General features: G+C 42.9%; 1 protein-coding gene across 12 annotated transcripts in view; it reads right to left on the bottom strand.

Annotated features, from left to right (window-relative positions):
* Window positions 1–14,704, bottom strand: part of LOC128684052 (uncharacterized) — a 1,018,196-nt gene that overhangs the window by 894,514 nt on the left and 108,978 nt on the right. For 7 of the 12 annotated variants that reach the window (XM_070091648.1, XM_070091672.1, XM_070091678.1 and 4 more), the window contains 4 exons: window positions 14,636–14,686; window positions 8,710–8,763; window positions 7,869–7,922; window positions 5,029–5,082 (listed from right to left, as the gene is read on the bottom strand). In XM_070091648.1, the coding sequence (XP_069947749.1) occupies window positions 5,029–5,082; window positions 7,869–7,922; window positions 8,710–8,763; window positions 14,636–14,686 (213 nt within the window). The remainder of the gene's footprint in view (window positions 1–5,028; window positions 5,083–7,868; window positions 7,923–8,709; window positions 8,764–14,635; window positions 14,687–14,704) is intronic. The other 5 variants (XM_070091699.1, XM_070091704.1, XM_070091705.1 and 2 more) reach the window with 3 other exon arrangements.

The raw sequence follows: 14,704 nt of genomic DNA, 5'->3' as shown, positions 1-14,704 counted from the left end.
AAACTCGTGCTGCATACTCCAGTATGGGCCTGACGTAGATGGTGTACAGAGTCTTAAACGAATCCTTACTGAGGTATCGGAACGCTATCCGTAGGTTTGCCAGGCGCCCGTATGCTGCAGCAGTTATCTGATTGATGTGCGCCTCAGGAGATATGCTCGGTGTTATACTCACCCCCAGATCTTTTTCCTTGAGTGAGGTTTGCAGTCTTTGGCCGTCTAAACTATATTGTGTCTGCGGTCTTCTTTGCCCTTCCCCAATCTTCATGACTTTGCATTTGGCAGGGTTAAATTCAAGGAGCCAGTTGCTGGACCAGGCTTGTAGCCTATCCAGATCTCTTTGTAGTCCTGCCTGATCCTCGTCCGATTCGATTCTTCTCATTAACTTCACATCGTCTGCAAACAAGGACACTTCTGAGTCTATCCCTTCCGTTATGTCGTTCACGTATACCAAGAACAGCACAGGTCCTAGGACTGACCCCTGTGGAACCCCGCTTGTCACAGGCGCCCACTCTGACACCTCGTCGCGTACCATGACTCGTTGTTGCCTCCCTGTCAGATATTCTCTGATCCAGTGCAGTGCCTTTCCTGTTATGTGTGCCTGGTCCTCTAGCTTTTGCAGTAACCTCTTGTGAGGAACTGTGTCGAAAGCCTTCTTGCAGTCCAAAAATACGCAGTCGATCCACCCCTCTCTCTCTTGTCTTACTTCTGTCACCTTGTCATAAAACTCTAGTAGGTTTGTGACACAGGATTTTTGTGTGTGGGTGTGTGTGTGTGTGTGGGTGTGTGTGGATGTGTGTGGGTGTGTGTGGGTGTGTGTGGGTGTGTGGGTGTGTGTGGGTGTGTGTACTCACGTAATTGTGGTTGCAGGGGTCGAGACTCAGCTCCTGGCCCCGCCTCTTCACTGATCGCTACTGGGTCCTCTCTCTCTCTGCTTCCTGAGCTTTGTCATACCTCTTCTTAAAACTATGTATGGTTCCTGCCTCCACTACTTCACTTGCTAGGCTATTCCACTTCCTGACAACTCTATGACTGAAGAAATACTTCCTAACGTGTGTGGGTGTGCGTGCGCACACTAGGCTATGCTACTCTTTTGAAGATTATAGAATTTTTTTCACAATCAATTCCTTATTAATATACACTTATACTATATAATATTAATTGTGTATACTTGTGTTTGTGTACACTTGTGTTTGTGTGTGTGTGTGTTTACTAGCTTGTCGTTCTTTGAAAAAGAGGGGGGGGGGTCACGTTAACACTATTTGTTATTGTTGTTGGTTCACCGGTACTCTCCCGGCCCAGATCTTTATTGTTCTTGGTTCACCGGTACTCTCCCGGCCCAGATCTTTATTGTTCTTGGTTCACCGGTACTCTCCCGGCCCAGATCTTTATTGTTCTTGGTTCACCGGTACTCTCCCGGCCCAGATCTTTATTGTTCTTGGTTCACCGGTACTCTCCCGGCCCAGATCTTTATTGTTCTTGGTTCACTGGTACTCTCCCGGCCCAGATCTTTATTGTTCTTGGTTCACTGGTACTCTCCCGGCCCAGATCTTTATTGTTCTTGGTTCACTGGTACTCTCCCGGCCCAGATCTTTATTGTTGTTGGTTCACCGGTACTCTCCCGGCCCAGATCTTTATTGTTCTTGGTTCACCGGTACTCTCCCGGCCCAGATCTTTATTGTTCTTGGTTCACTGGTACTCTCCCGGCCCAGATCTTTATTGTTGTTGGTTCACCGGTACTCTCCCGGCCCAGATCTTTATTGTTCTTGGTTCACCGGTACTCTCCCGGCCCAGATCTTTATTGTTCTTGGTTCACTGGTACTCTCCCGGCCCAGATCTTTATTGTTCTTGGTTCACCGGTACTCTCCCGGCCCAGATCTTTATTGTTGTTGGTTCACCGGTACTCTCCCGGCCCAGATCTTTATTGTTCTTGGTTCAGCGGTACTCTCCCGGCCCAGATCTTTATTGTTCTTGGTTCACCGGTACTCTCCCGGCCCAGATCTTTATTGTTCTTGGTTCACCGGTACTCTCCCGGCCCAGATCTTTATTGTTCTTGGTTCACCGGTACTCTCCCGGCCCAGATCTTTATTGTTCTTGGTTCACCGGTACTCTCCCGGCCCAGATCTTTATTGTTCTTGGTTCACTGGTACTCTCCCGGCCCAGATCACCGGTACTTATTGTTGTTCTTGGTTCACCGGTACTCTCCCGGCCCAGATCTTTGTTGTTCTTGGTTCACCGGTACTCTCCCGGCCCAGATCTTTATTGTTCTTGGTTCAGCGGTACTCTCCCGGCCCAGATCTTTATTGTTCTTGGTTCACTGGTACTCTCCCGGCCCAGATCTTTATTGTTCTTGGTTCACTGGTACTCTCCCGGCCCAGATCTTTATTGTTCTTGGTTCACTGGTACTCTCCCGGCCCAGATCTTTGTTGTTGTTGGTTCACCGGTACTCTCCCGGCCCAGATCTCCGCACACTAGGCTACTTTACTTTTTGAAGATTACAGGATTATTTTTTCTCACTCAATTCCTTATTAATATATACTAATGTTTATTATAATAATAATTACTGGTGCACACGTGTGTTTGTATGTGCGTACTTGTTTACTAGCTTGTTGCTGTCAGGGGGGGTTCACTAGGCTACACGGGGTTTGATCACTAGGCTACACGAGGGGGGATCACTAGGCTACACGGGGGGTTCACTAGGCTACACGGGGGGTCACTAGGCTACACGGGGGGTCACTAGGCTACACGGGGGGTCACTAGGCTACACGGGGGGTCACTAGGCTACACGGGGGGTCACTAGGCTACACGGGGGGGTCACTAGGCTACACGGGGGGGTTCACTAGGCTACACGGGGGGTCACTAGGCTACACGGGGGGGGTCACTAGGCTACACGGGGGTTCACTACGCTACACGGGGGGTCACTAGGGGGGGTCACTAGGCTACACGGGGGGTCACTAGGCTACACGGGGGGTCACTAGGCTACACGGGGGGTCACTAGGCTACACGGGGGGGGTTTCACTAGGCTACACGGGGTGTTAACTAGGCTACACGGGGGGTCACAAGGCTACACGGGGGTCACTAGGCTACACGGGTGGTCACTAGGCTACACGGGGGGTCACTAGGCTACACAGCGGGTCACTAGGCTACACGGGGGGTCACTAGGCTACACGGGGGGTCACTAGGCTACAGGGGGGTCACTAGGCTACACGGGGGGTCACTAGGCTACACGGGGGTCACTAGGCTACACGGGGGGTCACTAGGCTACACGGGGGGTGGTTCACTAGGCTACACAACTCTTCTGGAGTTTACCTGGAGATATTTAGATAATTTACTAAACATTATCAGGGTTACCACTATCTATCTCCTGGTACTGAAATAGGGAGAGAGAGATGGTATAGCAACAACCAGCCGGGCGAGACACTTTGAGACTTTAGACACTAACCAAAATTAACCACAAATAGGCAAGTGATGTCGTCTGCACAACAATGGAAGTTCCTGCTGGTCGGCTGCTATCAACTCCTTCAATTTTGTAACTCCTTCAGGAACTTTATCATGTATTCAAGTTTTTATTTTCTTTTTCTTTTAAGACTTGGTATTCCCTCTTTCTTCTTTAGTACAGTATTATGGTCATAACAAGTCTGATGATGTTAGCTACATTCACAACACCAACAGCTGGGGATTGACTAATTTTTTCTTACTTTCAGTATTAATCACTCTTTTTTGATCTTATCACTACACTGCTGTTATAACCAACTAACATATGTATTTGTTAATATTTCAGATCACACCGTTAACCCAATTAACTGTTTGGATATTTTGTGTCAACACTGCGGCCAGCAGCCTGATCAGCTGACTGCTACCCTCCCTCACTCACAATTCATTCAAATTTAAATTGTAAAATTCTTGATCTTACCACATTATTCGCACTCTTGAAAGCTATTACACTCTTGTAGGTATGTTCACTGATTCACTCACGTACGATGACCGCTAATAATATCTTAGGACAGCCACTAGAACGCTAAATACTGGGAGCACTATTTAGCGATACTGCTTCACGTGTGTGTGTGTGTACTCACCTAATTGTGGTTGCAGGGGTCGAGACTCAGCTCCTGGCCCCGCCTCTTCACTGATCGCTACTGGATCCTCTCTCTCTCTGCTTCCTGAGCTTTGTGTGTGTGTGTGTGTGTGTGTGTGTGTGTGTGTGTGTGTGTGTGTGTGTGTGTGTGTGTGTGTGTGTGTGTGTGTGTGTGTGTGTGTGTGTGTAAAACAAAAATCTACACACACCTCAGTTTCCCGCCAAACTTATCGACGCATCACAGTTCTGGCGGGAGACGAGCCTAACATTTTACAACATTTTACGAGAACTCGATATGAAGTAACCATTACTTTTTTTCGGGTTATAAGCCGTATATTCCAGGAGGGAAGGAAGTTAGAGACACACAGTTTAATGTGACTGACAGAAAGAGTGAGCGGGACATTGTTTATACACGTCCAGATGGGAAAAAGCTGAAAATTATGGATGCTAAAGTAACTACTGAAAAATTGTATTTTAGCTGGGTTTTTCGCCTCAATGACGCTACTTGGGAACTTTGTTCCACTCATACACAATTCTGTTACCAGTGTCAATCAACACGTCTTTCAAGGAGCTACTGGACAGATGTTTCAGGGACCCAACAAACATGCTTGTCAGAAAGTTGCTAGACAGGTGTTTCACGGAGCCAATAAACATGTGTTTCAGGGAATTACTAGACAGGTATTTCAGGAAGACAATAAGTTAGTTCATTTTGAAAGTCATTAACCATGTGTACTTTGAAAGAAGTAGTATATTTCTGGTCTAGGGAGCGTGTGAGTCACTCAGAATTCTGGGAATCAGTGAGTCACACTTGCCACAGCAGGGACAAGATGCCAGGTATACAGACAGGTTTACAGTCAGGTTTACAGACAGGTTTACAGACAGGTTTACAGTCAGGTTTACAGTCAGGTTTATTTACAAAAAAAGGCTTTGATTTACGCGTGGGGAGGTTAACTTACCCTCTGTCTCTGAGTGAGGGGAAGGGGGCGGGTTCTGAGGGGAGAACTAGCATCCTACAACAGAAAAAGATGAAAGTCTGGTCAAGAAACGACATTTAAAACATCAGAATATGGATAACAAGAAATGTAAAGAATACTTGTCATTGTTCAGTTATAACCCACATGGAGATAGAAACTTAGGACATTGATTGATCTGTATATTTCGATCCCCTTCTGGGATCCTCTTCAGCAGAAGAGGATCCCAGAAGGGAATTGAAACATATAGACCAATCTCCCGAGGGAAAAAAACAAAAGACACAATACCGTGACTGGAACAATACACAAATAACCCGCACATACAAGAGAGAAGCTTACGACGACGTTTCGGTCCGACTTGAACCATTTACAAAGAGACTGTAAATGGTCTAAGTGGGACCGAAACGTCGTGGTAAACTCCTGTCTTCTATGTGCGGGTTACATGTATAATCTCCCGAGTTTCTCCATGTGGGTTATTACTGACCACATCAACATATGTCTATATACATGGAATATTATAATTATTCTTGGTACAAAATACAATAGCCTTTTTTATACAACAATCAACAGATATAAGATATATCAAAGGTTTAAATTTACAATTATGATTAACAAAAATTAATACTGACATCCCATGATCACATGTATCAATAGATCAGCAGCTATCCTGTACAAGGTGATTAAAAATTATCTTTCCAGCTCTACTTAATATGAAACAAAAAAGTGAGTGGACAATAGACATATAAAGAAGAACTAAACAGTAATACTGACAGTTAGTGTTTCCTACCGACAGTAATTAATATTACCTTTTAGTTAATATTTATTATAGTGCCTTTTATAATATATAAATTCTTCACCATTAGTGGATTGTGTACTGGAGTTTATTATATTTTGTGCAAATGGGATAAAAGCAAATTTTTGGTAAAATCATCTAAACTAACCTACAATTTATCTTCAAATTCAAGTTAGGTTAGAGTCAGTGAAGTCTAAATACATTTTCTGGGGGTCCTCCCCCCTCCAAAAAAAATCATCTAGGAACCAGGTTCAATATATATTTCTCCACTACACAACCTACTTAGTATCTGAGAATTTACCTAAAATATTTATCGGTAACTTAAAAACAATTGGATAGACCGTATAATGTTCCACCCAACTACATAGCTACTTAACCTGTAAGATGTCTCAGGTTCATTATTACACCATAAATTATACGATGGCTTAGAACTATCCTCTTATGTATGGATAAACTATACGATATCTTAGATCCATCCTTTTATATACTTCAACAAACGAGTAAGCCACGTTAACATCCTTCTACATTCATAAATAAATTAGAGGGTGTTGCACATCCATCCTCTATGTGGATGAGCCACAGAGACAGAGGATATAAAATGTGGGTGAAGTTAAATGTAACTGATCCTTGTATTGGTTTAGTGACAACTATCACAATGATGGTCCAGTGAGTGACAACCGTCTACACTAACACAATGATGGACCAATGAGTGACAACTGTCTACACTAACACAATGATGGACCAGTGAGTGACAACTGTCTACACTAACACAATGATGGACCAATGAGTGACAACTGTCTACACTAACACAATGATGGACCAGTGAGTGACATCCGTCTACACTAACACAATGATGGACCAGTGAGTGACAACCATCTACACTAACACAATGATGGACCAGTGAGGGACAACCATCTACACTAACACAATGATGGACCAGTGAGGGACAACCATCTACACTAACACAATGATGGACCAGTGAGGGACAACCATCTACACTAACACAATGATGGACCAGTGAGTGACAACCATCTACACTAACACAATGATGGACCAGTGAGGGACAACCATCTACACTAACACAATGATGGACCAGTGAGGGACAACCATCTACACTAACACAATGATGGACCAGTGAAGAACAACCATCTACACTAACACAATGATGGAGCAGTGAGTGACAACCATCTACACTAACACAGTGATGGACCAGTAAGGGACAACCATCTACACTAACACAGTGATGGACCAGTGAGTGACAACCATCTACACTAACACAGTGATGGACCAGTGAGTGACAACCATCTACACTAACACAATGATGGACCAGTGAGGGACAACCATCTACACTAACACAATGATGGACCAGTGAAGAACAACCATCTACACTAACACAATGATGGACCAGTGAGGGACAACCATCTACACTAACACAATGATGGACCAGTGAAGAACAACCATCTACACTAACACAATGATGGACCAGTAAGGGACAACCATCTACACTAACACAATGATGGACCAGTGAAGAACAACCATCTACACTAACACAATGATGGACCAGTGAGTGACAACCATCTACACTAACACAATGATGGACCAGTGAGGGACAACCATCTACACTAACACAATGATGGACCAGTGAAGAACAACCATCTACACTAACACAATGATGGACCAGTAAGGGACAACCATCTACACTAACACAGTGATGGACCAGTGAGTGACAACCATCTACACTAACACAATGATGGACCAGTGAGGGACAACCATCTACACTAACACAATGATGGACCAGTGAAGAACAACCATCTACACTAACACAATGATGGAGCAGTGAGTGACAACCATCTACACTAACACAATGATGGACCAGTAAGGGACAACCATCTACACTAACACAGTGATGGACCAGTGAGTGACAACCATCTACACTAACACAATGATGGACCAGTGAGTGACATCCGTCTACACTAACACAATGATGGACCAGTGAGTGACAACCGTCTACACTATCACACTGACGACTTACCCGCTCCTTCTGTCTAAATGGGAATGGTCTTGAAGGTGTGGGAGATCTAAAGTCCTGAAGTGAGACAAAAAAACACGAATTTCATTATTATCTGTGCATCATTTTCTGTAAATATTCACTAAATATTTCAGAATAACAAATTGATGACTGAGACACTTGTGAAAAATCTGTGTATCAGTCCAACACGGGGAAGAACTGTGGAGGTCCGGGAGTGAGGTAATCAGTCCTTCAGCTTGGAAATGGTGTGTTTAGTCCATATTATCAAGATTTATTGACTTAATACATCTTCTCTAGGTTGACAGGGACTGACTACCTCAAACTCTTCATCGTCCACTGTTCTTTCCTGGATCGGACTGATGAAGCCTCTTGTTGACCAAACATTTCCTCCACAATGATGATAAACGTTAAACAAGTGTCTCATTCATCATCATTAAGTGATGTTCATATTATGAACTTAATATGTTTATACTGTTTTTTTTATTTTTTTTATTTGTTTGATTTGAAATGCATAATAAACCAATAATAAGATTTTAACAGACTGGCAAGCTTTACTGCCAAGCTTTACTGCCAAGCTTTACTGCCAAGCTTTACTGCCAAGTGGCTTTAATTAACAAGGAGAGCTTTACAAAGCATGCTGAGTTTATATTAAATTTAGATTCTTGTATAGTCTTACCTCCATTTTCCTTTACATAACAATATAGGAGAGTGTGACTTGCCTAGTTTCAACGTAGGTTTATGAACATCACATGTTAAATCTTCCCCGACTAATGCTTATTTTTTAGTATCACAATAAGTTGAAACATTTTAGAAGTTGGTCAGCACCGACAGAAGATGTACTCACCCTTTCTGACTGCATCACTGAGAAGGACTTGACTGGCGTGGGCGACCGAGGATCCTGTAACAACACCGTCCTGGGTTATACGACAGCAGGAACATTCCATAACCAATGATCAAAAAGAAATACTCAAATGTTAAGATTAAGATAAGATAAGATAAGATTTCGTTGAGATTTTTAACCCCGGAAGGTTAGCCACCCAGGATAACCAAAGAAAGTCAGTTCGTCATCGAGGACTGTCTAACTTATTTCCATTGGGGTCCTTAATCTTGTCCCCCAGGATGCGACCCACACCAGTCGACTAACACCCAGGTACCTATTTGCTGCTAGGTGAACAGGACAACAGGTGTAAGGAAACATGTCGAAATGTTTCCACCCGCCGGAAATCGAACCCGGGCCCTCCGTGTGTGAAGCGGGAGCTTTAGCCACCAGGCCACCAATGAATCTTCTCTGGTGAGGCTCCTAACTCAGTGGTGAGACCGTCTCACAACTGGGTTCGAACTTTAGTTTACTCTCTGCTTTTTCAGGGAACTGTTATATTTACTTTTGAGCCAGTTCTTTCTTAACGCATTCCACCTGCTCACTGCCTTCCCATTATCATTATTGTTATTACCAAAACCAAGCGCTAAACACACATGGGTCATACAACACTGACCTGCCTTCACATTAAAAGAATCATTTATGTCACTCAGACTAACTTAAGCTAAAGCTTCCATCTGCATCACCTTCCATTTTCTCTCGGGTTACTCTCTCTCTCTCTCTCTCTCTCTCTCTCTCTCTCTCTCTGACCTCTTACCTCCTCATCCTGTCTCCATAATAATACTGTTATCGCTGTCGTTACAATCAAATCCCAACTTCATATCTTGCAACTGCCGCAGCTAAAATATATGAACCACTCGTATGATCACTGATGCAAGTTGCAACAGTCTCTGCACTCTTCATGAGAGGTCTTCCAGGCGTCCAGTTCGGTGCTACTTTGATTTGTTATCTACAAGGAAAATGATATCTACACTTCCATTGCGATCTACACCTTATATTGCAATCAACACGGTACCTAACCTAACCTAGGTTACGTTAGGTACCGTGTTGATTGCAATATAAGATGTAGATCTCATATCAAAGTAGAGTCATGATACGTAGATGGCAATGCAAGTGTAGATATCATCCCAAAGTAGATTTATAACACGTACATTACAAACCAAAGTAGCACCGTCCAGTTCTTGTACTCTTCATGTTTTCTGTGCCACAGCAGTAATATTTAGCTACGCATGAGAGATATAGAATACTAACAAGACGCAGAACAAAGACACAAAGACGGGATGGAGACAGAATGAAGAAAACCGAGATTTTCAAATGTAAAAATTACAGGTAAAACGTGGCAATATATAGGCATAGGCAGAGTGAAGATAGTGGGAGAGGTGCAGGTGACCTGAGAAGGTCAATAATTGTAAAGGTCAAGTAGCGGAAGTTACCTGACCATCAAAATGCTCGGCCAGCTGAATATTCTGTAATTACTTTATTAATATGTCCGTGGTGTAGAATATGATGTTGTCCGTGGTGTACAATATGATGTTGTCCGTGGTGTAGAATATGATGTCCGTAGTGTAGAATATGATGTTGTCCGTGGTGTAGAATATGATGTTGTCCGTGGTGTAGAATATGATGTTGTCCGTGGTGTAGAATATGATGTCCGTAGTGTAGAATATGATGTTGTCCGTGGTGTAGAATATGATGTTGTCCGTGGTGTAGAATATGATGTTGTCCGTGGTGTAGAATATGATGTCCGTAGTGTAGAATATGATGTTGTCCGTGGTGTAGAATATGATGTTGTCCGTGGTGTAGAATATGATGTTGTCCGTGGTGTAGAATATGATGTTGTCCGTGGTGTAGAATATGATGTCCGTGGTGTAGAATATGATGTTGTCCGTGGTGTACAATATGATGTTGTCCGTGGTGTACAATATGATGTTGTCCGTGGTGTAGAATATGATGTTGTCCGTGGTGTAGAATATGATGTTGTCCGTGGTGTAGAATATGATGTTGTCCGTGGTGTAGAATATGATGTACAATATGATGTTGTCCGTGGTGTAGAATATGATGTTGTCCGTGGTGTACAATATGATGTTGTCCGTGGTGTAGAATATGATGTTGTCCGTGGTGTACAATATGATGTTGTCCGTGGTGTAGAATATGATGTTGTCCGTGGTGTAGAGTATGATGTTGTCCGTGGTGTAGAATATGATGTTGTCCGTGGTGTAGAATATGATGTTGTCCGTGGTGTAGAATATGATGTTGTCCGTGGTGTAGAATATGATGTTGTCCGTGGTGTAGAATATGATGTTGTCCGTGGTGTAGAATATGATGTTGCCCGTGGTGTAGAATATGATGATGTCCGTGGTGTAGAATATGTTGTTGTCCGTGGTGTACAATATGATGTCCGTGGTGTACAATATGATGTTGTCCGTGGTGTAGAATATGATGTTGTCCGTGGTGTAGAGTATGATGTCCGTGGTGTAGAATATGATGTTGCCCGTGGTGTACAATATGATGTTGTCCGTGGTGTAGAATATGATGTTGTCCGTGGTGTAGAATATGATGTTGTCCGTGGTGTAGAATATGATGTTGTCCGTGGTGTAGAGTATGATGTCCGTGGTGTACAATATGATGTTGTCCGTGGTGTAGAGTATGATGTCCGTGGTGTAGAATATGATGTCCGTGGTGTACAATATGATGTTGTCCGTGGAGTAGAGTATGATGTTGTCCGTGGTGTAGAGTATGATGTTGTCCGTGGTGTAGAATATAATGTCCGTGGTGTAGAGTATGATGTTGTCCGTGGTGAAGAATATGATGTCGTCCGTGGTGTAGAGTATGATGTTGTCCGTGGTGTAGAATATGATGTTGTCCGTGGTGTAGAATACGTTGTTGTCCGTGGTGTAGAATATGTTGTTGTCCGTGGTGTAGAGTATGATGTTGTCCGTGGTGTAGAATATGTTGTTGTCCGTGGTGTAGAGTATGATGTTGTCCGTGGTGTAGAGTATGTTGTTGTCCGTGGTGTAGAGTATGATGTTGTCCGTGGTGTAGAATATGATGTTGTCCGTGGTGTAGAATATGTTGTCCGTGGTGTAGAATATGATGTTGTCCGTGGTGTAGAATATGTTGTCCGTGGTGTAGAATATGATGTTGTCCGTGGTGTAGAATATGTTGTCCGTGGTGTACAATATGTTGTTGTCCGTGGTGTACAATATGTTGTTGTCCGTGGTGTACAATATGTTGTTGTCCGTGGTGTACAATATGTTGTTGTCCGTGGTGTACAATATGTTGTTGTCCGTGGTGTACAATATGTTGTTGTCCGTGGTGTACAATATGTTGTTGTCCGTGGTGTAGAATATGTTGTTGTCCGTGGTGTAGAGTATGATGTTGTCCGTGGTGTAGAGTATGATGTCCGTGGTGTACAATATGATGTTGTCGTGGTGTACAATATAATGTCCGTGTTGTAGAATATAATGTTGTCCGTGGTGTAGAATATGTTGTTGTCCGTGGTGTACAATATGTTGTTGTCCGTGGTGTACAATATGTTGTTGTCCGTGGTGTACAATATGTTGTTGTCCGTGGTGTAGAATATGTTGTTGTCCGTGGTGTAGAGTATGATGTTGTCCGTGGTGTAGAGTATGATGTCCGTGGTGTACAATATGATGTTGTCGTGGTGTAGAATATAATGTTCGTGTTGTAGAATATAATGTTGTCCGTGGTGTAGAATATAATGTTGTCGTGGTGTAGAATATAATGTTGTCCGTGGTGTAGAATATGTTGTTGTCCGTGGTGTACAATATGTTGATGTCCGTGGTGTACAATAAAGCTGATACTACTGGCTTCTGGTCTATGTCCTTCCAGTGACTGTCTCAACACAGTTCTTCAGGATTAATCCCTTAATTAAGGTACACTGACAGGGGTGACAGCATTGTGATGTGTTCGTCTCTTAGAGTCCACCTCTTCCTTCGACTGCAAAAGCTACTGTGTAGGCCAGAGGTTTTGGAAAGAAATATACCTGACTGTTTCTCGTGTCTTCCTCTACTAATTCCTTTTCTTTTAATCAGGGTGAAGCGCTAAGCACGCAGGGGTCATATATCGCCTGGGGTTGGAAGGCATTCAGGTTGGATCCAAGAGGATAAATCCAGCTCCTTGGATCAGAAGCCGATCAGGATTAGCACTGCCGTTTTTCTGCCCACAGTGTTCATCCAATTTCTGTCGCCCTGTGTTTTGTGTGGTCAGGTTAAGTGGCGTTGATATTAATTCTGTCGTTTTGGTCGTTTACATAAAAAATGAAAAACAACGAGGGACTCAAAAATTTCCCCTGTGGAACGCCACGTCACCGGTCCCTAGGTTGGTTGTAAGATGTGGTAATGAGGTAAAGATAACTGGTGTAGCCGAGTCTATTGTTGAAAAGTTTCTTCAGTCAGATACAGAGGTGATCAATCCCTCAACGTTAAAGAAGCCGTTTATAAGGTGGTCAGTCCCTGACCTTGAAGAACAGTTGTGCTGTATAGTCCTTGTGGCTTAGCGCTTCTTTTTGATTATAATAATAAATGAAGAACAGTTGTGCCACACACAGTTTTTTTTTAGTTCTAATATAAAAAACCATTATTGATTTAGAAGAGTTAAAAAACTGAAGGTGCAGCATTCTCATGGTCAAAACAGACAGATGCAAATATCTCGTGAAGGTGTTTACACGAGGCTGTAATTTAAGAAAATATATCTAAAAAAGATTCCTTTATGCGGCCAGCAGTAACAGCCTGGGTGATCAGGCCCTGATTCACCCCAAAGACTGGTTGCAGACCAGGCCGCGGGGGCGTTGACCCCCGAAACCCTTTCCAGGTATACTTCAGGCATACCGTGATGTAGAGTATCAAGTTGCCACTACAAACATCCCCGCCGAGTGGCCAAGTTTACCTTTCACAACGCTGGTGAGCCACCAAGGCAGGTGAGCCACCAAGGCAGGTGAGCCACCAAGGCAGGTGAGCCACCAAGGCAGGTGAACCAAAGAAAACACATTCACCATTACTCAATCAGTAGCCAGGAGTGCACAGACACCATAATTTAAATCTCTCTCTGAAGGTGTGCAGCAGACAGTGTTACCTCGTCACCTTCAACTTTTATCATATATTTGTATATTCATGGGGAAAAGTTAGTGCCTGGGGCCTGGAAAATAATGCTAATTACCATGGATGACCTATTCTTCATAACACGCTAAACAGGAATTAGAATTGTGACAAAAAACACTTTAATCTCCCAGAAGAAACTAAAGACAATCTAAGATATATCAACACCTTGAAGTGATGTAATATTGCACTATAAGCGTAAGAAAACACTCAAGCCACTTCAGAAAGCATTATAAATACCAAGAAATACCTAAAGTTCTTTTAGTAAGTACTATACATTACTAGAAACCTTACAAAAAAACAATAAAAACAACGAGAAAGCAAGCATGCCAGGCTCTATAAAAACATGAAGCTCTTAAACAGTAAAACACACTCTTTGACAATCATATTGCAAACTCTTATATTAATCTAAAGGTGTAAAGGTCACTAGAATTCCCTTCCATTCAATGGAGATAATTTAAGAAGTATTTTTCAACAAATAGACTCTAGAAATACCTAAAACTACTCTTAAACGTATACATGAATACAAAATACCGAGCATCCAAGAAACATTATGGCATGCTAGAAAGGGTATTCGCTCAAAGGAAGTAATAGCAACGTTCACTAGAGTATAATGTTCACACCAGCTAACAAAAAAAACATAGAAAAGCATAAAATCAGATTAAAAACGATAAAATCCTATGCAGCAATTTGCAAATAAAATTTTATCCTTGTAGCTGGCCTAAAAAAAAAGCTGAAGCAAGAGAAAAATGAAAGCAGTTAGTGTAGCGACTCACCCTATCTCGGTGTGGGAAGGAAGAGCTCGTTGAAGAAGGGGACCTGGGATCCTAAAACAGAAAACGTCA

The sequence above is a fragment of the Cherax quadricarinatus genome, chromosome 3 (genome assembly GCF_038502225.1).
Source record: "Cherax quadricarinatus isolate ZL_2023a chromosome 3, ASM3850222v1, whole genome shotgun sequence".
Classification (NCBI taxonomy): domain Eukaryota; kingdom Metazoa; phylum Arthropoda; class Malacostraca; order Decapoda; family Parastacidae; genus Cherax; species Cherax quadricarinatus.
Note: the sequence above shows the minus strand (reverse complement) of the source record. Positions and strands in the feature narration are given on the sequence as shown.